The 23,398-nt window shown below is 40.5% G+C and overlaps 9 protein-coding genes across 9 annotated transcripts; 5 read left to right on the plus strand and 4 right to left on the minus strand.

The window, feature by feature from the left end:
• Positions 1 to 3,028: 3,028 nt before the first annotated feature.
• Positions 3,029 to 3,946, minus strand: ATC70_000896 (uncharacterized protein; the record flags this gene model as incomplete). Its single annotated transcript, XM_064820302.1, has 2 exons — positions 3,029 to 3,139; positions 3,212 to 3,946. 2 exons carry the CDS (start codon positions 3,944 to 3,946, stop codon positions 3,029 to 3,031), a joined length of 846 nt encoding a protein of 281 aa, XP_064684222.1.
• Positions 3,947 to 4,386: 440 nt separating this feature from the next.
• Positions 4,387 to 7,759, plus strand: RIP1_1 (ubiquinol--cytochrome-c reductase catalytic subunit rip1; the record flags this gene model as incomplete). Its single annotated transcript, XM_064820303.1, has 6 exons — positions 4,387 to 4,753; positions 4,822 to 5,094; positions 5,170 to 5,862; positions 5,946 to 6,457; positions 6,538 to 6,830; positions 6,904 to 7,759. The coding sequence occupies 6 exons, from the start codon at positions 4,387 to 4,389 to the stop codon at positions 7,757 to 7,759; spliced, it is 2,994 nt and encodes a 997-aa protein (XP_064684223.1).
• A 3,428-nt stretch (positions 7,760 to 11,187) lies between these two features.
• Positions 11,188 to 11,988, minus strand: SNT2_1 (putative PHD type zinc finger protein with BAH domain-containing protein; the record flags this gene model as incomplete). Its single annotated transcript, XM_064820304.1, has 1 exon — positions 11,188 to 11,988. The coding sequence occupies one exon, from the start codon at positions 11,986 to 11,988 to the stop codon at positions 11,188 to 11,190; it is 801 nt and encodes a 266-aa protein (XP_064684224.1).
• A 681-nt stretch (positions 11,989 to 12,669) lies between these two features.
• Positions 12,670 to 14,236, minus strand: ATC70_000899 (uncharacterized protein; the record flags this gene model as incomplete). The annotated part of the gene is made up of 2 exons (XM_064820305.1): positions 12,670 to 13,014; positions 13,064 to 14,236. 2 exons carry the CDS (start codon positions 14,234 to 14,236, stop codon positions 12,670 to 12,672), a joined length of 1,518 nt encoding a protein of 505 aa, XP_064684225.1.
• Positions 14,237 to 15,572: 1,336 nt separating this feature from the next.
• ATC70_000900 (uncharacterized protein) lies at positions 15,573 to 15,911 on the plus strand (the record flags this gene model as incomplete). The annotated part of the gene is made up of 3 exons (XM_064820306.1): positions 15,573 to 15,616; positions 15,671 to 15,687; positions 15,754 to 15,911. 3 exons carry the CDS (start codon positions 15,573 to 15,575, stop codon positions 15,909 to 15,911), a joined length of 219 nt encoding a protein of 72 aa, XP_064684226.1.
• Positions 15,912 to 16,439: 528 nt separating this feature from the next.
• ATC70_000901 (uncharacterized protein) lies at positions 16,440 to 17,681 on the plus strand (the record flags this gene model as incomplete). Its single annotated transcript, XM_064820307.1, has 1 exon — positions 16,440 to 17,681. One exon carries the CDS (start codon positions 16,440 to 16,442, stop codon positions 17,679 to 17,681), a length of 1,242 nt encoding a protein of 413 aa, XP_064684227.1.
• A 66-nt stretch (positions 17,682 to 17,747) lies between these two features.
• On the minus strand, positions 17,748 to 18,923 carry ATC70_000902 (uncharacterized protein; the record flags this gene model as incomplete). The annotated part of the gene is made up of 1 exon (XM_064820308.1): positions 17,748 to 18,923. One exon carries the CDS (start codon positions 18,921 to 18,923, stop codon positions 17,748 to 17,750), a length of 1,176 nt encoding a protein of 391 aa, XP_064684228.1.
• A 611-nt stretch (positions 18,924 to 19,534) lies between these two features.
• ATC70_000903 (uncharacterized protein) lies at positions 19,535 to 21,262 on the plus strand (the record flags this gene model as incomplete). Its single annotated transcript, XM_064820309.1, has 5 exons — positions 19,535 to 19,741; positions 19,797 to 19,948; positions 20,014 to 20,101; positions 20,165 to 20,841; positions 20,929 to 21,262. 5 exons carry the CDS (start codon positions 19,535 to 19,537, stop codon positions 21,260 to 21,262), a joined length of 1,458 nt encoding a protein of 485 aa, XP_064684229.1.
• A 205-nt stretch (positions 21,263 to 21,467) lies between these two features.
• ZWF1_1 (Glucose-6-phosphate 1-dehydrogenase) lies at positions 21,468 to 23,122 on the plus strand (the record flags this gene model as incomplete). The annotated part of the gene is made up of 6 exons (XM_064820310.1): positions 21,468 to 21,584; positions 21,639 to 21,716; positions 21,770 to 21,830; positions 21,889 to 21,988; positions 22,047 to 22,918; positions 22,977 to 23,122. 6 exons carry the CDS (start codon positions 21,468 to 21,470, stop codon positions 23,120 to 23,122), a joined length of 1,374 nt encoding a protein of 457 aa, XP_064684230.1.
• Positions 23,123 to 23,398: the final 276 nt, after the last annotated feature.

The following is a 23,398-nucleotide window of genomic DNA, read 5'->3' on the forward strand; positions in this document are numbered from 1 at the left end:
ATATTAGATCAAATTGATCGTAAAGAAGAAATGCAACATTGGAAACTCTTTTTATGAGACTTTTATATGCTAAATTTCGATATATTCACAGAAAACCTGTTTTCATATTTTTGCAAATTGCTCATTATTTTCGGTGTAAAAGCTAAAAGTAATTAGCATCATTTGATGCGGCTTTTTTAGTTCTCTAGGAACGTATTAGAAAGTTTGGTGTTATAACGACAGTTTTCGTAGTCAAATTTAGAAAAAACGATTAAAGGATGTGAGATCAAGTCAAGTTTGAACACGAAAATACCACTGCACAATTTCAATTTAAATTGCCGCAATTACCGTTGCTACGGTATAAGACTGAGACTAAATCTACAGGTCGTGACGTCGGATAGGGTACCCTCTCGTTTTTCCATGTCCCCGTTTTTCACCCTTTTTGCAAAACGTGTTTTAGTATTAAACCATGGTGGTTTTGGACACCGTTTGATTGATAATAACACTCTAGCTTCTGATAACTCAGTCTTGTACTGTTAGAAGAGCTTGATACTGCTCTTTTAAAGTGGAATATATTAGATACCATTCGATAACGAGCACTGGAAGGCGTAGAATCAGCACTAATTGAATTTGTTTATTAGGTTTTGATGATTTTTTTTGTCTGCTTGATGTGGGTGCTGCTGCCAGTACTTCTCTGCTATCTCTGCTGTCTGCTTCTTTAGTTTATCATGTCTGATGGTTGCTTCTTTGGTCTTTTTCTGATCTCTGGCGTCGTTCATTCTTCGGTTTTTCTAAGGAGCTGGTGTTGCTGCCGCTAATCTGGTCTTTCTTGGTCTACTGTCTTTGGCGCATGCTCGTTCTCTGGCTCATATCCGGTGATTGCGTAATTTCTGGTCTATCTATGGTGGTGATAAGTGGTAAGTAGCTTCTTTGGTCTGTCTGGTCTCTGCTGATGGCGTTCATTCTTTAGTTTTTCTATGGTGCTGGTGTTGCTGCTGCTGCTGCTGCTAATCTGGTCTTTTCTGGTCTACTGTATTTGGTACTTGCTTGTTCTCTTGTCTGTCTCCGGTGATTGCCTATACTCTTCTGATCTCTCTGTGGCTGTGGTAAGTGGTAAGTATCTTCTTTCTCCTGGTCGCAATGATATAAAACTTCTTTGGACGCTTATATTATTGCTTCCTTTCTCGTGATAATGCATTCGCACTACGGCCCAACTGATGTTCTCATGAGAACATCGAGGTGCTCATATAAGAATCTATTTTATGTTCTCATTCGAGAGCATCGATGTTCCCAAAAAGTGGAAAATGCTCTCATATGGGAACATCGGCGTTCCTAAAGATCTATTATAAGTCGGCCGATGTTCTCATAAGAACATCCGAGATGTTCCCATATGAGCACATCCATGTTCTTAAATAAGAGCAAATGTAGCTGTTTATGAGCGCATCGATGTTCTCAAATCAAAATATCGATGTTCTTAAATGAGCAAATCCATGTTCTCAAATGAGAACATTCATGATCGCGCATGAACCTATCGATGAGCTGAAATGGGATCATTGAAGGTCTGAATCAGCTTAAATATTGGTAGCTTTTATTGGCCCATAATTCGTGGTTTAAATATTGGCAGCTTTCATTGGCTCAGAAATTGTGGTTTAAATATTTATACATTTATTATTGGTTAATTTTAATGGGTAAACGAAGGCTACGTGCCAAAAACGTGCAATAGTAAAGCCTTGTAGTGGTAATGGTCATGCTGTAGGCTATAGTAGAGTCAAAGATAATTGAGAATAATAGCCTGGATCAGTATGAACTGTTTCGTGTTTCCCAATATTATCAGTTTTTAGGGCAATATAAAAGTGATGTTTCCAGGCGAGATCCAGAGAGAGCATAGAATGAAAAGGTTGAAGCCATCAACAGTGTTCCATGTAGAGCAACGAATTGTACAAAAGCCAGCATAATATCAAAGATGTGCATGTACCTATCAGCAAAGATGTGAACTGAATCAAGTTAGTAAAGCGTTCCAGCAAAGGCGTGATGACTACAATACCTCTTTCACAAGACAGATAGAAAGTACAGCACACCACCAGGCAGCGACTCATTGGGAGCAGACATTCTTGAAAAGAAAACATCGAACGAATGTTAATGCGTCTTATGCCGTCAGAAGTATCAGATGTATAGACCGCATCATTCAACTATGAAGCATCTGCCATTGTTCACTGGATGCAAAAGGGGATCCATAAAGTATGCAAGAGATGTGCTCAGTTATCAAGCCAAACCCGCCAGACCCACTCGACGCTGGCACTAGTTAACTTATCAGGTGAGTAACGACTGATTTTTCCTGATGATGCAGCAAAAGATGACTTACTACTTGAACAGTGATAGCAAGAAAGCAGATAAATGGAACCAGCAGGATGGAGGGAAACGGTTAACCAAATGGCATACTTGCGACATCGAAATTGACCTGGCAAAGTCGCCTTTACATTTCTACAAGATATTTGTTAGCTTTTATATGGCAAGAAGCATTGGACATACCATAAATTTGTTGTTTCGAAAGGATGTAAATGAAGATTCCATCCTGGATACTATGGCAGGGATATGAAGCTTCCCACGGCGCACATTTGAAATGGTATTCCTTCTTCAATGGCATTGAAACCTAGCCTCCACCTTTAAAGCCATGGACGGTAAATGCTGCCTCTTCTTCTTGCTGCTACAGAGCACATGTCTCTTATGCTGATAGAATTAAAGTGAAAATAGATGAAAAATGAAGAAAAAAGAGAAACAAAAGCACTTTTTTCTCAAGGGATGACCTAAATATACAAAGTTTCGATCTAAAAATATAGAAACACGCTCTAATCATGCACAGTATCAGACTGATGTAACCAAATCAAGTAACTTTTTAAGCTGAAGTGACCTATCAAATGTGATTTTAAATGTGGCATCGCAGCTAATCCATCATCTCAAATCCCAATAGAGCAAGGCAGCATCAAATGTACAAAAGCAAAGTAATTTTATTTTGGATGAAATATACAAGATCTCACAAACGCACACACCATTACATATTGCTAGTAGTACTAAGGTTGTCATCATCCTCAGCATTACCAACACCGGCAGTTTGAGCAAGCTGGGCAATATCACTGTCTCCAACAATTGCTGATTCAGTCTCCTAAAAGCATTTGAAATGTTTCCAATACTTAGATGTTAGCCATGGCCAAAACAAATAATAGGAGCTACTTACCAGAAGATGGCTTCTTGCCTCGTTTTCTTGCAAAGACACATTGGCAGCAGCATTGGCAGCATTGGCAACATTGGCAGCAGCATCAGCAGCAGCATCAGCAGCAGCAGCTCGGTTTCTGCTTGCTCTATTTGCTTTGAAGGCCTGGGAGAGCAACAACCTGGCACACCACTGCTTCTTGCAGAGACAAATCATGAGATTGTCCCGTTGCAGGGCCTGCTCCTCCAGTGCCAGGCTGTAATATACCTGTTCATCCTGCACATGGTCCAGGGCATTCCAATGCGAGATATTCGGATGCATCACCAGTATAGCCTCCAAGACCCTCTTTGCTGTGCGGTGGAGCTTCTCCCTGCGCGATTTGAGCTGCCCTGGTGTCAAATCGGGTACAGATGCCCCATTGCATAGTTTGTGTAGATGCTGGAGCATTGCGTTGTATCTCTCCACAGGAGAAGCTCTGGCCCTGCCGGTAGGGTTTGCTTCAATTACCCGAGGACCTCTTCTGTTGCTGTTTGATAGTACCTGGCTTCTGTAAGTGGGATCCAGGATGCTTCTTGTTGCCAAATCGCTGCCTGCGTCTTCCAATGGCGACATGAATTGCTGTCGAAATCCATCATTCAAGACGTTCAGTTGTACGCCTTGTTGGCTGATTTCGGATCTCATTGCCATCATTTCTTGCAAGAGTCTTGCGGTGAAGTCAATGCTGGCAGCGTTGTTGTTGTTGTTGTTGTTGTTGTTCATGGTTCGCGCTGATAATAAAAATTTAGTAAGCAAAGAAAAGATATGTTCAGAGTTGTGTTTTACCGTATATCTCGTTGCGCACACACCACCACGTTGTTGAACGTCATTCGGTTCACAGGCTTCATGCAAGTAATGCTGACCTCATTGTACGCCCATAGTATAAGCATATGTGCACAGTGAATACCACTCGATTTGACATGATGTTGAAAGTGAAATGACGTAGAGGTAGCCTGAGGCGACATATCACATCATAGGAAACACGTTCCTTACTTGATCTTGGACTTTGAGTTACCAAACGTTATATGCAAGACTACGTATCACTTGCTTGTAAACGATGATAAACGCATTTGTTGGCGAGCGCAAATAAAACTTGAATTAGTATATAAAGCTGCCACTTGAAATTTGTTTTTACTTGCCTATTTTTCTTGGTTTCTCCAAACATGTCATTCTCAATCCGTATATCACGAGAAACAGAGCCATCCTTCTGTACAAATTGCTATACCAGCTTTGACAGTGCCCGTGCTCTACGCAACCATCGCCGAAACTGTCGTGCTCCCATTTTGAATGAAGATCAAGATGTTGAAATGGAAGAGCAACCTCCAGTGGAAACAACGCTGATACAGCCACAATCTCCCCCCAGTGCGCTAGTCACAGCCAATTCAGATCATGCAAACCAGCTGCATGATGATGATGCCATGAGTGATATTGAAGAAATGATTCCTGCTGCTGACGATGCTGATTATGACTACGCAGGCTTTGAACAGACGCCGGGTGCTGCTGATCTGCTGCCTATTGTCGATAATAATGGTAAGGAATTGCAGCGCTAAAGTAGATGTATATACTCACAATAGCGGATTCCACACATGCGATAACAGGAGACAATCCAGAAGAACCAGGGCTTGAATTTGATTTGCTAAATGTCAAATACAAGACAGTTGGAGTAGTCGACCCAGATGCAGAAGATCAGGCTTGCTTCTACGATTGCAGATCCCTCGAAGACATCAACCAAAATACATATACAACCACAGAACTGGTTTCGATTGAGCTGTATGATATCGTCAATGATTTTGCTATACCACGGGATGCATACAGAAAGTTGGTCAGGTTGATGAACACTGTTTTGAGAGATACAGAAAAAATTAGTCGAGGTAATTCGCATTGCAATGACATGTCATTTATACAATAACTCACCAGCTTCCGATCCTCCCCCCATGAACTGATAGAAAGCAATCCGGAGATCATGCATGGCCCTCGTGTGCAAAGCATGCTTCAGCGCCAATCATCGTTGACATCCCATGAATATGATGTGTGTATCAATGGCTGCAAGCTGTACGCATTGGAAGTAGACGACGAGGAGACAATTTGTAATATTTGTTCCCATGAAAGATACGATGCACGGGGAGATCATCGAGCCCTGTCAACAATGAAAGTCATGTCAATTGGAGACATCGTATCACGATTAGTTGCGAATCCAATAACGAGAGAGGAGCTTCGGTACCGACATGCCTACGACAACAGAGACCTTGAAGAGAATCCATCCGATGTTATCATTGCTGACGTATTTGACGGCGCCACGTACAAGTCCATCAAGAATACGCATTTCACAAATGACCTGGATATCGCAGTTGCGATCATGAATGATGGCTTTGTAGTTGAAAAGAGAGGTGATCGGCTATTCACAATTATTCATCTGATGGTGTTCAATTACGATCCACACAAGCGTTACAAGGAGGAGTACACGCACGAGCTTTGTATCTTTCCAGGAAAAAAGAAGCCCAAATCATTTGACTCGTTCATTTCCATCATCTTGGCAGAGCTCCAGTGGCTTTCTACGTATGGAATGGTAGTCGAAACAAATGATGCTGGGCCAATTCGTTTGAAGGTTCATCCTCTAATTTGTGGTGGTGATACTCCAGGTAAATATCCTGATTGATAAAGCAACTAATCAGCATCCACAATGGCTAACATGAAATTGATTTACCTACCTGCTTTATTCTAGCCGTGTTTGACTGGAGCAAGTGTGCTCATCATGCATCTGAGTATGGCTGTCGTTGGTGTCTTTCGCGTGGTATGCACCCTGATAATCGCAGCCATGGGATGTACTTTCCAAATGCTGGAAGCATGCGTACGAATGAAGATTACGAGAGGGCTGAGTCCAACCTTGGATTCAACGGTGTCAGCCTTTTCAATCAGCTATCGTCATGCATTGCACCCCAATGCTTTGGATTCGAAGAAATGCATACATTAGCACGAGGTGTTGGTTCAGAACTCTTCGAGATGCTCACTGTCGACCTGTCTCCGAACAACACAAAGTTCTTCTACACATATCCAGATGGTGAATTGGAGCGAGAAAATTATCCATTTTTCATTCCAAAGCAACGGCTGTTCGAGATTGGCAAAGCAATTGAGGACACAAGATCATATATACCAGTTGCATTTGATGGAAGCTTTTTGAATCTGGTGGAGAAGCTACGAGGCACCCGCAGTGTTGACTATCTTGATAATTTGCTGGTAAGATCAGATCCACTGTAATCTGCAAACGTACACATGTAAGGCGTGAATTAGGATCTGATTATTCTGATTTGAAATAGACCATCATACCTACTCTCTTTGTCCCAGAATTAGCCAGTCCACAGGCTAGGAAAGCAATCATGAAGCTGGTTAGAGGCGTCTGTCTTGCATTGCAATGGGAGTTCACTGAGTCTAGGTTGGCAGAGATTGATGAATGCATTGACTTCTTCATTGACTACTGCAAAGCTCAGAGAGATGCCATGTGCTTGTCACTTTCGGTCTTCCGTCCCGTAATGCATCAGCTTACACATGTAGTGTGGATGATAAGAGAAATGGGGCCAATTGTAGCCTACTCCTCACGAAGTCAAGAACGGTTAGTCATCTATACATGCTATGTTTATCACACACATCCAGTTACTTACATAACAACATCATCCATTTTACAGAAGCATTGGAAAGTTTGGTGATTTGATAACTGGCAAGTCAAGGACAGGCAAGCAATCTTCCAACTTGATTGAAATTGTTGCAATCAGAAACCAGCTGAAAAGGATCTTCGACTCAAATGAGTTCCTCCAAGGCATTCGACCGCAGCCATATGCATCCACCACATACCTCAATCATCCAGAATCTCTAACAAGCTCACAGTTGTGGGAACCTGATCAAGAAGAGACAAATTTGGATCATCATTTTGGCTTCGATGGTACTGATCGTGCTGAACTCCATGGTGTTCCAATTGCAAGATTCAAGCGTGCTTTGTCGAAATACTATTGTAGGATATTCTCTCTTCAAAGGCTGAACAACAGTCCATTGTCAATGACGATCAAGGTTGCCCATCGTGCTCTAATCGGTTCTACTGTCATAGGATCAGAAATATACAGAGAGAAGATGCATGAGTTTCGTAGAAGCAACCATCTGGTCATGTTTAGGTCAACTCACCTCAATCGACTTAACCACCCTGTCTCCTGTTGGTTTGTTTCGCGAGTGATATTCTTTTTCCAACATGTCTATGATGGGTCGACCTACTTTTTGGCTTTCGTTGAAACCATGAAAAATCATGGTGTTGCTTCTCACGACAGGTCTGTCCCTTTTGTTCGTATGAATGAGCCTGTCGAACAACAAATTGCAAGAAGGGTGCCGAGAGTGATTGATCCCAAGTATGCTGTCATTTCTATTGACGATGTTGAGATGCAAGTGGGATTGGTGAAATCTTTGGATAACGACTTGCACTTTAGCGTCATTGCAAACTACCATGCGTTTGAACAAGATATGTCGATCGATGCTGGCGATATTCGCAACCTTTAACGAGGATTGAAATCGCAACATACAGATTTTTTTTTTTGCTTTCGCGTAAAACTACCCACTTGAGGCTACGAAATAAAAGATAATACATTTGTCAATACAATACATAGCTACATTCATTAATCATACTTGTATACCTCTTACAGCTTTGTTGTCCATGAAGGCATGCGCAAAATAATTATAAAAAAAAATAATAAAAGAAAAGGATCCGCATCACTGACCATCAAAGCATTTTGAGAAATGCATAATTAACCCAGCAAGGTTAACGTCCAACGAAGAAAAAACGAGTTTGCTCGGATTCGAACTGGCGACCTTCAGTTTGTTAGTCAGGAATATTACCACTTTGACATAACGACTCAAAGTAACCAGAAACTCGGGTCACGTGATTTTTTCTCCTGATTTGTTTCAAATTGAGCAAGTTTGGAGGCTTCTAACTTCGTAGATAATGATGCTACGAATTGGCGTTCGGTACGAAAAATAAACAAAAGAACTCAAAAAGTCTGACCATACCATTTAAAAGCGCATATCTGATAACTATCTTCACAGTGTAAAGCCAAATGTTCTGATATGGGAACATCGAGGTGCTCACGAGAACATCGATGTTCCCAAAAGAGCGCATTGATGTTCTGTGAGAACATCAGTTGGGCCGTAGTGTATTCATAATGTTTGCCTTGTTGCGCTTTCTTCTTCTTGTTCTTTTGTTGGTAGTGTTTCCTCTGTAACTTTACATGAAACAACATTAGTCATTATGTTGTATTGCAAGCTTATAATACCACTGTTGCTTTTGCAGTTGTGCGTATTTGTGCCATGTTGCTTTACATCCGACTATTACTACCATGCACGTTGCTCATGTATGCATTTTTATTGCAACAACAATGAGCTTTTTTGAACATCTTTGATGTTGTGTTTGTTATGCTTTTTTTTTGACTCACTTTGTGTGAGTCTTCCTTTTTTTTGCCTACAAATTACTATATCCCTATAGTAGTATGTTCTTTTCTTTTTTTTATTATTTTTATGTTTCTTTGAAGCATACCTCTTTATTACGTTGCGGTGGATGTGCCTATCACTGAAGCTCAACAAGACTATATCCGACACCAGGAGGTAGATAGGCTGCCTCCACTTGGTTATCGCTACTTACTTTAGTGATGATTGAGGGTCTCAATGCCTGAATTTAAAGCTAGGTGGTGTAAGTAAGGCATGCTCTAGCACCTGGGGGAAATTTGATGATAGCAGCGGCTATAATGCTATTATAGCGGCGCTTAAAATTTTGCCTCACATCAAAACAGGGGGAAACCCTCGCAAATTTTTTTTAGGTCAGCGGAGTTTTCAAGCAATCTGATTGGCTCAGAGGTTGAAGTAGCAAAGGGTTACAACTAGTTGATTTCCTATTGATCTTTCATTTATAATAGTGTTGTGTTTGTAATAAAAGGGTATCTAAATAGATACAATTTAAGTTCTTCTTTATTCAAAAGTACGACAAGATGCAATTATTCGATCTGGCATCTATCACACGGTTTTATGCGAGGGATATTCTTTAAATAAATTTGATGTATCATTTCTAAACCGGATCTCCAAACGCATACACTACGGCCCAACTGATGTTCTCACTGTGGAATTTGAGGCTTGATAGACTAAAATTCACGGAAAAAAAAGAATAAAAAAACAGTAATGTCAACTTGATAAAGGTATATTTTATTATCAAACTGACAGGTGTAAAGTAAACTGAAGTCTCTCTACTGGCCAGGTAGATGATCCTTCTTATATACTATAACAATGGATAAAAGTTCTCTTAATTAGATTGACAAATAAGTCAACTCAGATCAACTAATGTCTAATCATGCTAAAAGACAACTCCAGCAAGCTAATCATGATTTAGCTCTGTCTGGATGAATAATTAGACTCTCATCCGAAGTACCCTGATCTATCGTTTCCATAAGGATAATTAATATCGATCTAGTAGCATGTATCCGATAGGTACAGTCTTCTTAGTCTATATTAATAGTACATATCTGAGTGTATATCGCTAAGCATACATCTTTAGCATGTATCTGAATATATGGCATGTCTATAGCATATCGTATGCATGTCTATAGCATGTCTCATATATAGTACAAGTCTGTAGTACATAAAGTATCTGTAGCTAGTATCACGGATATAAGCATGTGTCTTATAGCGTGGATCATGAAGTGCACATCTGAAGCAACAAGCTCATATTGCATTAATCTTGGTGCCTATCCAGATATGGTAAACATCCGTAGTCAATGTCGGAATACAAGTATAAGTCTATAGTGCCATCCATGTCCGTGGTGCCATCTATAGCCTATATCTTATATAGTATGAATCTTATAGTACTAGCGTATCTGAAGTCCATATCTTCTCATGATCATAGTATAAATCGATATCGTACATCTAATCCAGAGTACATACAGTTTATATCTAAATCTGGTAACTGGATGAACTGTCGGAATGCAGATCATAGTGGATGTATTCCACACTCACAGAACATGGATGTGCTCTTTTGGGAACATCGATGTTCTCATGAGCACATTGATGTTCTCATTTGAGAAGGTGTAGTTTTCCACATGAATAAAATGGTTTTAATAGCTAAACTATAATATTGTAGGCAACAGAGAGACTTTTATTATATGTAAGATTCATAAAATTACTAAACGTATTATAAATTGCACGAGAAAATGGCAATTTAAAATTACCTAATAAGTACTTATTAAAGTAAAAGAATATATTTCAATAAGGTATTCGAGTAGTTTAGTGGAAAGAACGTCAGATCCACAACCGATAGGTTGTGGGTTTGACCCCGGTAGGAGCATTCGTTTTTCAAATTTCTGAAAATCGATGTGCTCATATAAGAATATGGATGTGCTCACATGGGAACATTTCGGATGTTCTCATAAGAACATCGGCCGACTTATAATAGATCTTTAGGAACGTCGATGTTCCCATATGAGAGCATTTTTTACCTTTCGGGAACATCGATGTTCTCATGAGAACATCAGTTGGGCCGTAGTGATATATATATATATATATATATATATAATGCATGTGACAAACGCTTCAGGGAAGCCAAACTTTAACAGTACTTGGGAGAGATACTTTGGGCGGACCCGGTCATAGGCCTTGGCATTATCAAGCATGATGCCAGCATAGGCAGTAAAGTTGGAGGGGTTCCGCCAGCTAGCAGACTGAGCATTATCCATAATCACCTGGAGAGACATTCCATGATCCCCAATATAACGGCCGGGCAAGAAACCGCATTGATAAGGGGTGATAATCCTGTTAGCCACTTGGACAACTCTGGAGTTCATGATGCGCGTAAAAACTTTGCAATCCGCTGCAATCAGTGTGATGGGACGGTAGTTAGCTAGATCACTCTTGTCACCTTTCTTGTGTAAGATAATGATACACGAGGCCTGCTAAGATTTGGGAAACTTTGCCAAACGAACAGCGTCATTGAATACCTGATGGATAATATCACGACAGCTTGGGTGAGAGACAAGGAGGTAAAGTATCTCATAGCCGATGCCGTCCAGTCCTGGGCTACCCTGTTTGGGGGTTCGACGGGCGCCGTCCAAGATATCATCATAGTCAATTGGCTCCTCCGTGTACAGATCCTGATAGAAGGATTCAGTAGCATTGAGTTTGGTTTCCATGTCCAGGCAAGCTTCTCCAGTGCTAGGATGTTTCAACATTGCAACTGTCCGTTGATCAACACGCTGATCAATGATGTGTTTGATATTTCCTGGGGACTTCTCGCTCTGCTCCAACCATCGGCGACCTGCTTTCAACATCTGAATCTCCACAATTTCCTGCTGTAGTTTGGATAGCTCTCCCTCCACCTCCGGCAGCAGCAGTTTCAAGCACTCAATGTCACTCCGGTAGCGTCGCAGCAAGTTATTCCTCTCGCTTTGCAGCACCTTGATTCTGGGCTTTCTCCAAGTATCATGGTGTCTAGCAAAGTTGATAGTAACCTGTTTGGTCTTCCGCTTGATCAGGTCCCACTTGTCTTGAGCTGAAAGATTGTAGTCCAATTTGGTAGCCACGAATCTCTCGATTTCATTTGCCAACTTCTGTCTATACCTAGGATTTTTGGCAAGGTGAGGGTTTGCACGCCAAATGCCTTTACCGCAGTTTGTCAATCCAATTGTGTAAGTTTTGGTCACAAGAGCATGGCCAGTCCATTCAGGACGTAGGAACGAGTTGGTGGCATCACTCATCTTTGAAGCTATATCCTATCCAGCAAACATGTAGTCCAAAGTAGACATGGTTGATCCGCGTTTGAAGGTGTATGCATGAGGTTCATTTCTCGGGTTGAGGCAATCAGAGAAATGGGTGTTCAAGAATTCCATAAACTGTTTCGGTTTACCTGCTCGGTGAGAGTGATGGTAAGTGTTGGTGTCAAAGCAATAGTTCATGTCCCCGGCGATAAGGAGAGAAGGAATGATTTCGGGCATAGTGTTAAGGTGTGTAATAATTTGGCTAAAGAGTTGATTCCTAGCCTTGTAATCATCAGCATGGGCATAGATATTAAGTATATATATATATATATTGGTGGCATATTGTTGTTGACAAGAGAGAGCTTAGCCAAGATGGCTCTTCCTTCGTCAAAAGTCTTTAGATGTTGTAGTTGTAGAGCTTGGTTGAAGTTGATTATTCCACAATTACCGGTCCATATGGCTTGGTGATATTGGAACTGGTATTGGAAATTAGTTGTAACGGTATCAAATGAGTGTGAAGGGATATTAGTTTCCTGGCATAGCAGTATGTTGCATAGTTCTACTTTGAGATATCTTATAAATTGTGCTGTTGTGTTCGGATTGTATTGTTTGTTAAGGTTCCTACAGTTGATGGAACCTATTTTAATTTTGATATTCTTATTTTGGTTTGACTCATTAAAATTATAATGATTTGATTGTGGAGGAGTTGCCTTGCTCGGCCTCATCCATATGGCTGTCCTCTTGTTGTTTGAAAGCCTTTTTGGCAGATCTCTCTTGATCAGATCCCGGTGGAGTAGATGCCAGTTCCCTAATAGAACGCTTCTGAGAGGCCTCCTGTGCTGTGTCACCTAAAGCGTTAGAACTCTTCTTTTTACCCTTCCTAAGATCGTATCTGTTCCAGTGATTGGTATATTCTACAGAGCTTTCAGATGTATCACCTCCTTCATATTCTGATTCCTCGCTGGTGAAGTGAACGGTCTCCTGTGCATCTGGAGAAGCTGGTTCCTTGTCATCAAGGTTGTCATCCTGATGAGATTCCACAGTTAAGGTTGAATCAAACAGTGGTTGGTGCAACTGAAGGTGATGCTGCAGTCTGTGGCTCGACAGATTCAACTGGATCAACTGTTGCTACTGCCTCCTGATGGAGTGGGTCAGCTGGTTCCTGAGTCTCTTGTTCAGGAATGGTGGATTCATCGTCGGTTTCCATAGCGTCTTCGGCAACATCCGTATTCTTCTTGGCAAGATATTTGTGTTGCTTGACATTCATCAATTCTAAGAGGTTGACCTCTCTTCCTGTAGGCTTTGATGGAGGGATACTCTCCTTAGTAACGGAATTGCGACGACGTTCCTGAGTAGTTTGGTCCTTCTTTCGATTCCAATGAGCGCGGGGACACTGGGCAATAAGATGCTCGAGACTACCGCATTTATGAAAGGCCTTCTTCTTTGCTCGAGGACAGTCGGCTTTGACATGTTCATCAGTATGACAACCCTTACAGATGGGTTGCATATTGGTCCAAACCAAACGGATTTTCTCCGGAAAATCTCCAAATGGGATCTGAGGTGCCACCTCAGCTTCATATTGCTTGGATCTATCCATATTAAGTGTAACAAAACCTCTACCAGTGAACCAATTACTATCCTTGGAGTGATAGAGACCGACATGGAGAATATCACCATATTGTTTAAATGTCTGGATTAACAAAGGTTTGAGAAACTCTACAGGCTTGTAAGGGATAGCCGAGACAGTAACTCTAACAACGTTGGCATTCTTGTCCAAAGCCTTGCTGACCTGAATAGTTTTACCCTGGAGGACGAAATCCTTTCCCAAGGCCTCCATACAATCCTGTTCAGTGGAAAAGTTCATTTCAATCACCTTATGGTTCTTGCCAACCATACGATGTCTAATACCAAGACCTTTGGGATATTGTGCACGAAGACAGCTGGGTAGCGTCTTCTCCTTGAACACCATGCCAATGAATTGTGAGCAGTCGATGATGAACGAGAAGTCGTCGGTCGCTTCAACAAAGGTGGAAGTGAAGTCGAGTGCCGTGCCTGGGGATGATCCGTTATCAACAATGGAGGGAGTAACTTCAAATGGAGTGCGCTTTTGGTTGTGAATATCTTTGAAGAAGGAAGCATATGTAAACATATTGTTGCCTGGATTATGGCTAGAATCCAGCGTAGAGCCACCATAAGTGGAGACTTTGCCTTTATCTACTAGGCAGTGGTCTTTAATGGAGAAAGCCATGATTTTTGATGAAAACCATGAGGTACCTTTTTTTTTAAACAAAAAAAAACTGTTTTTATTGATTGCCCCGTGTAAGTAGATCCTTAGGGCATTACCAAGAGGCGGGCGCAATTGATATGATATTCAATTATATTTAGGATAAAGCGATAGATGACAGGAACAAATGATAGATGACAATTGTGATTAGAGAATTACCATGAGGTACCCCTCATGCTTTTTGGTCAATTTTTGGCCATGTTTTTTTGGGTCTTCAAAAAGTTGAGCAAAGGTGCCAGGAAGTTACTACTACTCGAGTACAATTGTTTGGCGCCATTTCGGTGGCTCAGAAAGGCTTACATGTCAAGATATGAAGGCCTGAAAGCTGTCAAATTTGGTTATGTTTTTTGCTCCGTAGCTTTTATTTACACGGCATGAATTACATCTTTGGTAGCTGAAATCTCCTTGAAAGGCAGTTCTGCAACCTGTGCAACTTCTGATTCGAATAGGAGGCGTATTACTTTTGGTAAAGCTAAATCATGCACATTTTGATGCGTTATGTTGTCCGTAAGCTTATTAATAGTGAAAATGAGAAACCAAATTTACTGCTGGATTACTACGATGTTGCACGTTTGCTTCGTTACGGTTAAACCCTCTTAAGGTCATTGTTACCAAATGCCCCCTTAAGACCACAAATCACTCAATCCACAGTCAAATAGATGGCAAGAAATCTCTTGAATTAGATGCATTATGTTCTTGGAAGAGAAACTTTTAGTCTATGGCTGGCTACGGCGACGCTTTTGTGTTCTAGCTTTCCAGTATATATAATGGTGATGATTTATAAATCAATGAGATACAGCAGCGATTAAATACGCTACTACATTGCACAGACATTCATTCCTTGCTTCAGTAGTAGTAATCATACAAAACGCAATCTTGAAGCTTTATTCTTTGAAAGAATATAAATGTACTTCTCTATTCATTGAAATAAGCATAAGAAAAGTCTTGCTTAAATGTCAATCAAATTATTTGATCAGCAGTTTCAGATCAAACAAGCTATAGCCATTGCTCCCTGATTAACAACCAATATAAACGTGCAGACAATTCAATTCAAAACAAGAGCTAACGCTTGTTAGCACAAATTATATGTAATACTCGATGATACCAACATGTATCTTTAGTTTTTACGATTATGCATCAAGTACCAACACACATTAAACAGAAACCGTGACAGCTGCTGATTGTCAAATGCGAAAAAGAGCCATCTCTCCCCCCGCACAAACATGGCCAACATTTATAAAAAGATCAGCTTATATTGTTGCCATGTTTCTTCTTTCTTCTCAACATTGAATAATATAGAATGGCAGTAGTACCTAATACACCTAAATTTGTCTTACTAGGATGGTAAGTGTATAAAAAAAAATGAAGCTAAACTTTAATACTGATTGTTAAATGTAGGACAACCGTTGCTGTTTGTAAAGATTTGATTTTCATTGTATAGAAATTTACTATTAGACTATTAACACGTTTTCGTATCTTAGCTGCTTTGGTTGCATATACAGTTGGGAAAGAATACACATTGAATCGCTTGAAGGATTATACCAAAGATAACTCTGTTACTTCAAGTGGAGGTCATGATATACAAGAAGCACCCAAGGAAGGTGAACCTCTGCGTCGTTCTGTTAATAGAAGACTCTGATTGAAAAAGTGACAGAATGAAAGATCCCTATTTTTAGCATATATTTACTCCTGCATTTTTTTTTTTTTTTGGACATCCATGAATAGGCCCGTTGTCGTTTTTTTTTTTTTTTTGTTTGTTGATTATACGATGGTAATGATGATCCAATACATGGCGGTGCATCCATTGGAAACACATCATGTACCATGACACCATATATAAAGCAGCCATATTTCCCTTTACCTTTTCATCATCTTGTTATTAAAAACGTGAATCCACATTTTTTGTATAACCCGCCTAAAAACTAGCTTGTAAAATCTTATATTAGCCTCCTCAATCCAACATATAAGAAAAGAAGTTGAACATCACTTTTTTTTTTTTTTTTTTTTCATTCATTCCCCTTACAAAGAGTCAGAAATCTATTTAAATCAGCAAGAGACAAGAAAAAGTGAGAAACCATATTTCATTAACCTTGTTCTTCTCTTCTTCATCACTCCCCTTCTCCCTTCCTTTTTATTCATTTATTCCTTAATCCTCATCCACCACATCATGAAGGCGAAATTACTGCTTATCACAGCTTCCATTGCTACTGTAACATCTCTGCCAACCACTGTACCAACAGCCATTCATTTACCATTGCGACACACTCGACATTCATCCTTTGGAAAACGATCGTTACTCACAGGCAACAGCAACGAAATTCCTCTCATCAATGACCTTGATCTATGCGAAGTAGCAGTAAAAGTGCAAATCGGTACACCAGCCCAGGAATTCGTGCTCCTGTTTGATACAGGCAGTGCTGATACCTGGATACCATCACAGCAATGCACCACAGAAACCGGATGCCCTGATTTCCTGCATCACTATGATACCAGTGCCTCCACTAGCCATCAGAAAATCGAAAATGATACACTGAGCATCACTTATGGCATTGGTAGTGCTGAGGGCCATTATTTTCAGGACATTGTTTCCTTGGGCGATCAATACATCAACCGACAACAGACACTCGCCATGATCGACAAAGCCGTTGGGCCAATTTCACAGCAAAATCAATCAACTGATGTAGACCATGTGTTTCTAGACGGCATCTTTGGCGCAGGATTACCTGCAGGAACAGTAAGTTATTTGCACGGTGGTGACATGTATGACCCTTTGATCGTTGCACTCTACAAATCCAAAACGATTCCAAACCCTGTCTTTTCAGTATCCATTGCACAAGATGATACAGAAGGCAGCGTCATCTTGGGCGACACTCATCCAGGCTACAGCTATATTTACACAGCTGCTGTAGGATCTCGGTGGTCAGCTTATATCACTGATTTCGAATTCCAAACGGCCAACGAAACCAAGAACTTTCAGTTTAATCAAAAGACCCCATTTGGTATCGATACAGGATCTAATTTTATGTACCTTCCTGGATCACTCGCCCAAGATTTAGCCAAAAGTATCACTCAAAACAGCACACTGAGCCAAGAAAAATCAGGCATTTATGTAGTGGATTGTCAATTTCAAGATAGCCAAGATCTCGTCAAGATTTACTTTCCCTCCAGCGATTATGAAGGCAAACGCATCTTTATCTCGATACCTGTCAAGGAGCTGATATCTAAAAGAGAAAGCGATGGCAAATGCTTATTGTTATTTTTGCCCTCAGATGACAAGTTTATTCTTGGTAATATGCTACTTCGACATTTCATCACAGTATACGACTTTGGTGGCTCTGCTCCCCGGATTGGCTTTTCTCCTGTGAATAACAATATCAGCACTAACAAATTCTTGAATGAAATACTATAACCCCACATAGGAGACATTTTCTGCTACAGCTGTTCCAATAAAGTTTATTAGACACATTATCGTAAATCAAGGATGATTGAATGAGCTTTGAAACGTATTTGTATTTGCAGTGGAGGAAGTAGTTGCTTGGGCTGAGGACGAGGTAGGTATATCCGACTCTTCTGGAACAATTGATGGTATTTGTTTCTTGGCATTGAGTCGTATAGCTTCAAGTAGAGAGTCTATGAGTACATTATTATGCGTAGAGGGTTCATTGATGGTCATCCGTTGCGCTTGTTGTGCCAAATTACTATTCAGCATGGACGTGGATTGAGACAACAGAGCATTGATGCTCTCTATCTCTGCTTGGAGTTGATCTCTTCGTGTAGAAAGAGCTCTGCAAAACTTTGCGGGTTCAAGCAACAACATGCTTGCCAGTGCGGCTGTGGTAGATACAGCAGTACTATCAGAAGATGCCGTTGTGGTGGAGGGCGAAGAAATCGCGGCTGGCATCAAATCAGTCAAGCTACTTGAGCTATTCCGATGCTTCTTGCCATTAAAATGCAATTGTTGTTGTTGTTGTTGTTGTTGTTGCAGCTGCTGCTGCTTTTGTGCTTCTTCCTGAATCAGCAAAGTCATAAAAGACCGAAGATTGGGTAAGGATTCTGTTGTAGTAGGAGGCGATGTTGAGTCATGAATGGGAGACAACTGGAACGATAAACGACGCCTTTCTGTGGTCGATGATGAAGCTGGAATATCAAGCGGCTGTGTCGTTGCTTCCAAAGAGTTTACAGAGGACATGCTATGGCTACTATTCCGTCTATTGTATGGATCAAACAGTTGATCTTGATTGTGAAAAGTCAAAGGAGATCTGGGATGGGGTGCCTGATGTGGAGGTGAATGGTCTTGCTGAGAGTACTTTCTCGCCATGTGAACTCTTTTTCGTCTATGAATGATTGTTCTTTTCATGGACAGAGGACGATGTACATTATGTAATTTGTAATAGAGACCACAGGCATTGCATATATTGTTGCCATCATCATCACGTCTCCATAATGGCGTGGTTGTGGTATCACAATTGAAGCATCTGGTGTTTCTATAGATCTTACAATCTCTGCAATCTTCGCTGGGATGATGATGGTGGTGATGCTTTTGTTGTTGCTCTAGCTGTGGATACCAACTTTGATTGGTAGATGTTGATGGCTCTTCTTGTTGTGAGCTAATCCATGACGAAGAAGATGAGGAAGATGATGCATTAAACATTTTTCAGGCTGATGTTTTCTCACCAAACGAAAGAAAGAGGGAAAGGTACGACTCATAAACAAATGGTAATAAATCAACAGCTTTTGCGTACCTTTTTTAATTTTTCTTGTAATTCCCTAATACAGAGTTGGAGATAAGATACGAGATTTTCAACAACCTTAATATATTCACATTCATTGTGACAGATAACAAATTTGATATCCCAGCTCTCAGAATCGCACAAGGGATATTGAGCTGATGAAATATATGTTTGTTTGATCTGTGATAAACAGGAGTATATCAAATGCTCCGATCTAGTATAATGGATACAGTTCTTGTAGCTGTTTGCAGCATCCACACTTATTATACACACACACACACACACACACACACACACACACACACATACACACATGCACACATATACACACCACAAACCGCATTTAGGCAATATCAAGTGCAACCTTGTATTATACACACACATACATCCCAAAGATAATCAACCGTGGGATTTTATTCAGCGTATACAAAGGCGCTTGAAAATATACCTTTGAGGACGGTTAAATGCTTCAAGATCCATCGCCATCAAAACGATGGATAAGGGCTCTTTGTTTTACCTTTCTTTCTTCTTCATGTTGTTCAACAAGAAATTCGTATCTATAACAGCAAGCTTCTTTCTTGCTGCCAGTGCTTCAGTAGACGCATATCAATTCTCGCCTCAGGTTGCATTGCAAAATGCCCGCTATGAAAGCCAAGGATTTCGCATTTTGAGCAGTGAGCATGTCGATAACTACTCGATTAGAATCAAGCAACCCAAATCATGCGAAAGTGGTGTCCAGGTAGCATGTGTATAAAACGGCATGATATGTTCCTAATGCTGACCCTGATAATTAGTACTCTGGCTACATTGACAAACATGATTCCAACGATCATTTCTTCTTCTACTTTTTCGAATCACGAACAGACCCTGAAAATGACCCTACTGTCTTGTGGTTGAACGGTGGACCTGGCTGCTCTTCCATGATGGGATTATGGATGGAATTGGGGTGAGTTGCATTTGTGTCTCATCTACTAGTGCACATCCATCTTACTATCTTTCGCTATGCAATAGTCCCTGTCAAGTCAACGAACACGGCAACGGTACCATCAGAAACCCGTACAGTTGGAATACTGCCGCCAATATTGTATTTTTGGACCAGGTATGTGTAGATACGCTTATCTGATGCGATACCAGTATCAAACACCTAACACACCTATTTTAGCCTGTGAACGTAAGCTACAGTTATGGTGATACCAAAGTACGAAACACAGAGGAGTCCGCTCGGGATGTTTATGCATTCTTGCAACTCTTCTTTGCCGAATACACTCAATATGCCAGCAATCCGTTCCATATCTCTGGTGAATCCTACGGCGGACACTACTTGCCTGCTATCTCTACCGAGATCATTCGCAACAACAAGGTAGCCAAAGAAAAGAATTTGATTGAAATCAACTACGAGTCCATGTTGATTGGCAATGGCTGGACTGATCCTCGTACACAATTTAAAGAGTATGCTTCTTATGGCTGTGCCAATGACAGTGCTCTTTACAAGCCCCTGTTTGATGAAAAGACCTGTGACAAGATGGTGAATTCCTATGCTCGTTGTCGCCAGTTGCAAGATGCTTGTTACAAAATGCCTAGCTCGATTACCTGTGTACCCGCTGGTCTTTACTGTGAGAAAACACAAACAGGTGCTTTCGACAAGACGGGTTTGAATCTCTATGATATTCGTAAAAAATGCGAGGGCGACTCTGGATTATGCTATGATTTGATCGAATCCATTCAAGTATATGCCAATAGAGAGGAGGTCAGAGAATCGCTTGGCGTGGATGAAAAGGCTGGAAAATACACAGGCTGCAGTGATTCAGTGGGTTACAGATTTTATCAAACGGGCGATGGGTAAACTATTAGATATGTCGCACACTGTATATGCAGAAATATACAGAAATGTCAATTTATGACTAATTTGTTAATTTTCATTACTAGCTCAAAAGATTACAGTGGACATGTTGCAGAGACATTGGAAGCCGGTGTTCGTGTGTTGCTCTACGTCGGTGATATGGATTGGATCTGTAACTGGATGGGCAACTTGGCTTGGAGTTTGGAGATGGAATGGGCTGGAAAACAGGGCTACAACGACGCTCCCAAGGAAAAATGGTTCAGTGATCTTACTGGAAACCATGCTGGTGATGTTCGCACATTTGATAAATTGACCTTTTTGCGAATCTTTGATGCTGGGCACATGGTTCCTTATGATCAGCCAGAGAACGCCCTGGATTTCTTTAACAAATGGCTCACTAACAGCTCATTAATAAACTAAAATGCGTCGGCGCATTTCAGTGACAGTGCGCTTTGTTGCCCTGTAAACAATAAGATACAATGTAGACCAATGATATCATTGAAAGCCTAAAAATACTGTGCTATTTAAAAGGCTTTGTTCTATTTTCATTTCGTCCTTTTTCCTTCTCTTTCGTTTTTTTTTTTTTTTTTTTTTTCCTTCTTCTCCATTATACACAAGATTCAGTATGGCTGTCGATGATATTGTGAGCACCTATGATAGTAGAAGAAGCTCAACTGGGTCCATTCATAAGAGTTCGGGTACTTTTTACAACGGACATAAAGTCATCAATGATCCTATACATGTAATATCTGTTTTTGTAGCCGAAAGCTGCTCAATACTCATCTTGATATAACAGGGCCATATTACCTTGGACGATTACACTGTTCGTTTCATTGATACACCCCAATTTCAGCGTCTGAGAGACCTCAAACAGGTAAGATCCACCGCCATCTCGACTGTTGCTTGTATACTAACTACTACATGTAGCTCGGTGTACTTTATTTCATCTTTCCAGGCGCTAGTCATAATCGATTCGAACATTCTGTTGGTAATGTATACATGAGAGATAATTAGCTGTATCTGGCGTCTGATAAAACTTGCTCTAGGTGTATCTCATTTATCTGGCACACTGGTCGAGAGATTTGCAAGAGATCAACCTGAATTGAACATCTCAGAGGATGAAATCAAATGTGTCAAATTAGCTGGGTAAAACACCGAGAAAAGACTGTCGATACTTGAATGAGCTAACATGGTTGCACAACAGATTATGTCATGATCTTGGACATGGTCCTTTTAGTCATGTATTTGACAACTCATTCATGCCATGTGCTAGACCTGGACTGGCATGGTCTCATGAACAAGCTTCAGAAATGATGCTTGAATACTTGGTCGATGACAACCATATTGACATTGAAAAGACAGAAATCAACTTTATCAAGGATTTGATTGCGGGCGAATCGAGATCCAGCAACAAGTACTCGGAACGCAAGTTTTTGTTCGACATTGTGGCCAACAAGAAGAACAGTGTGGATGTAGACAAGTTTGATTACATCGAGAGAGATGCTTACAATATGGGCCTGCGTAGTTCGTATGACGCCAAACGTCCCTTGGTCTACAGTCGTGTGGTCAACAATGAAATCTGCTATCATCACAAGGAAGTGTATAATATGTATGAAATGTTTCATACAAGATACAGTTTGTTCAAGCAAATCTACAACCATCGTGTGGGAAAATGCATTGAACTGATGATTGTGGATGCTCTGTTGTTGGCAGACAACTACCTCAAGATCTCGGACACCGTGGATAAGCCAGAAGACTATTTATACTTGACAGACGATATCCTTCGCACCATTGAGAAATCGAAATGCCCTGAATTACAAGACGCCAGAAAGATTTTGCATAACCTTCGCACTAGAAAACTGTACAAATTTGTCGACGAATTCTTGATCCCACCCGAGATGGAAGCTTATTTGAACAAGGAGACAGTGACAGCACAGGATATCGTGAATCACCAAACGGATAACGCTGGCTTAGTCGAGCAAGATGTAATTGTCAACTTTTCAAAAATTAATTATGCAATGAATGAACGAAATCCTGTGGACTCCATTCGATTCTTTTCTAAATTTAATGATCAAGGTGAGTGTTCGCATCATGATCTAGGTGCTTAGGCTTGCTAATGATATATTATTTGCAGAGTCATTCAAGATCCCTCAAGAAAAAGTATCCTACATGATCCCTACCAAGTTTCAAGACATCAATATTCGCATTTTTACTAGAGACCCTACTAAAATTGGAGCTATCCAAACTGCATTCCGCAGATATTTAGATAAAATTAACTAATCTAAGCATACATTTAGTGTACTCTGACTGGTACATACTCTGTAAATAGCGTTTCCTTAATAAATTTAATTGCACAAGCATAACAAGGCGTCAAATAGCTGCTGGTGGTATTTTATACATGCATGAAATGGTAATTTGCAATGTCACCATCTTCATGCCTGTTTCTTAATAGCATCAACCGTAACATTTACTTTTCGAATAATATGGGTTATACAAAATGGTATGTCGCTTTAATCAAGATAGTAATAAATAATGATATAAGATAGTTTGAATAAA

The sequence above is a fragment of the Mucor velutinosus genome, assembly GCF_035048745.1.
Source record: "Mucor velutinosus strain NIH1002 chromosome Unknown tig00000041, whole genome shotgun sequence".
NCBI classification, from domain to species: domain Eukaryota; kingdom Fungi; phylum Mucoromycota; class Mucoromycetes; order Mucorales; family Mucoraceae; genus Mucor; species Mucor velutinosus.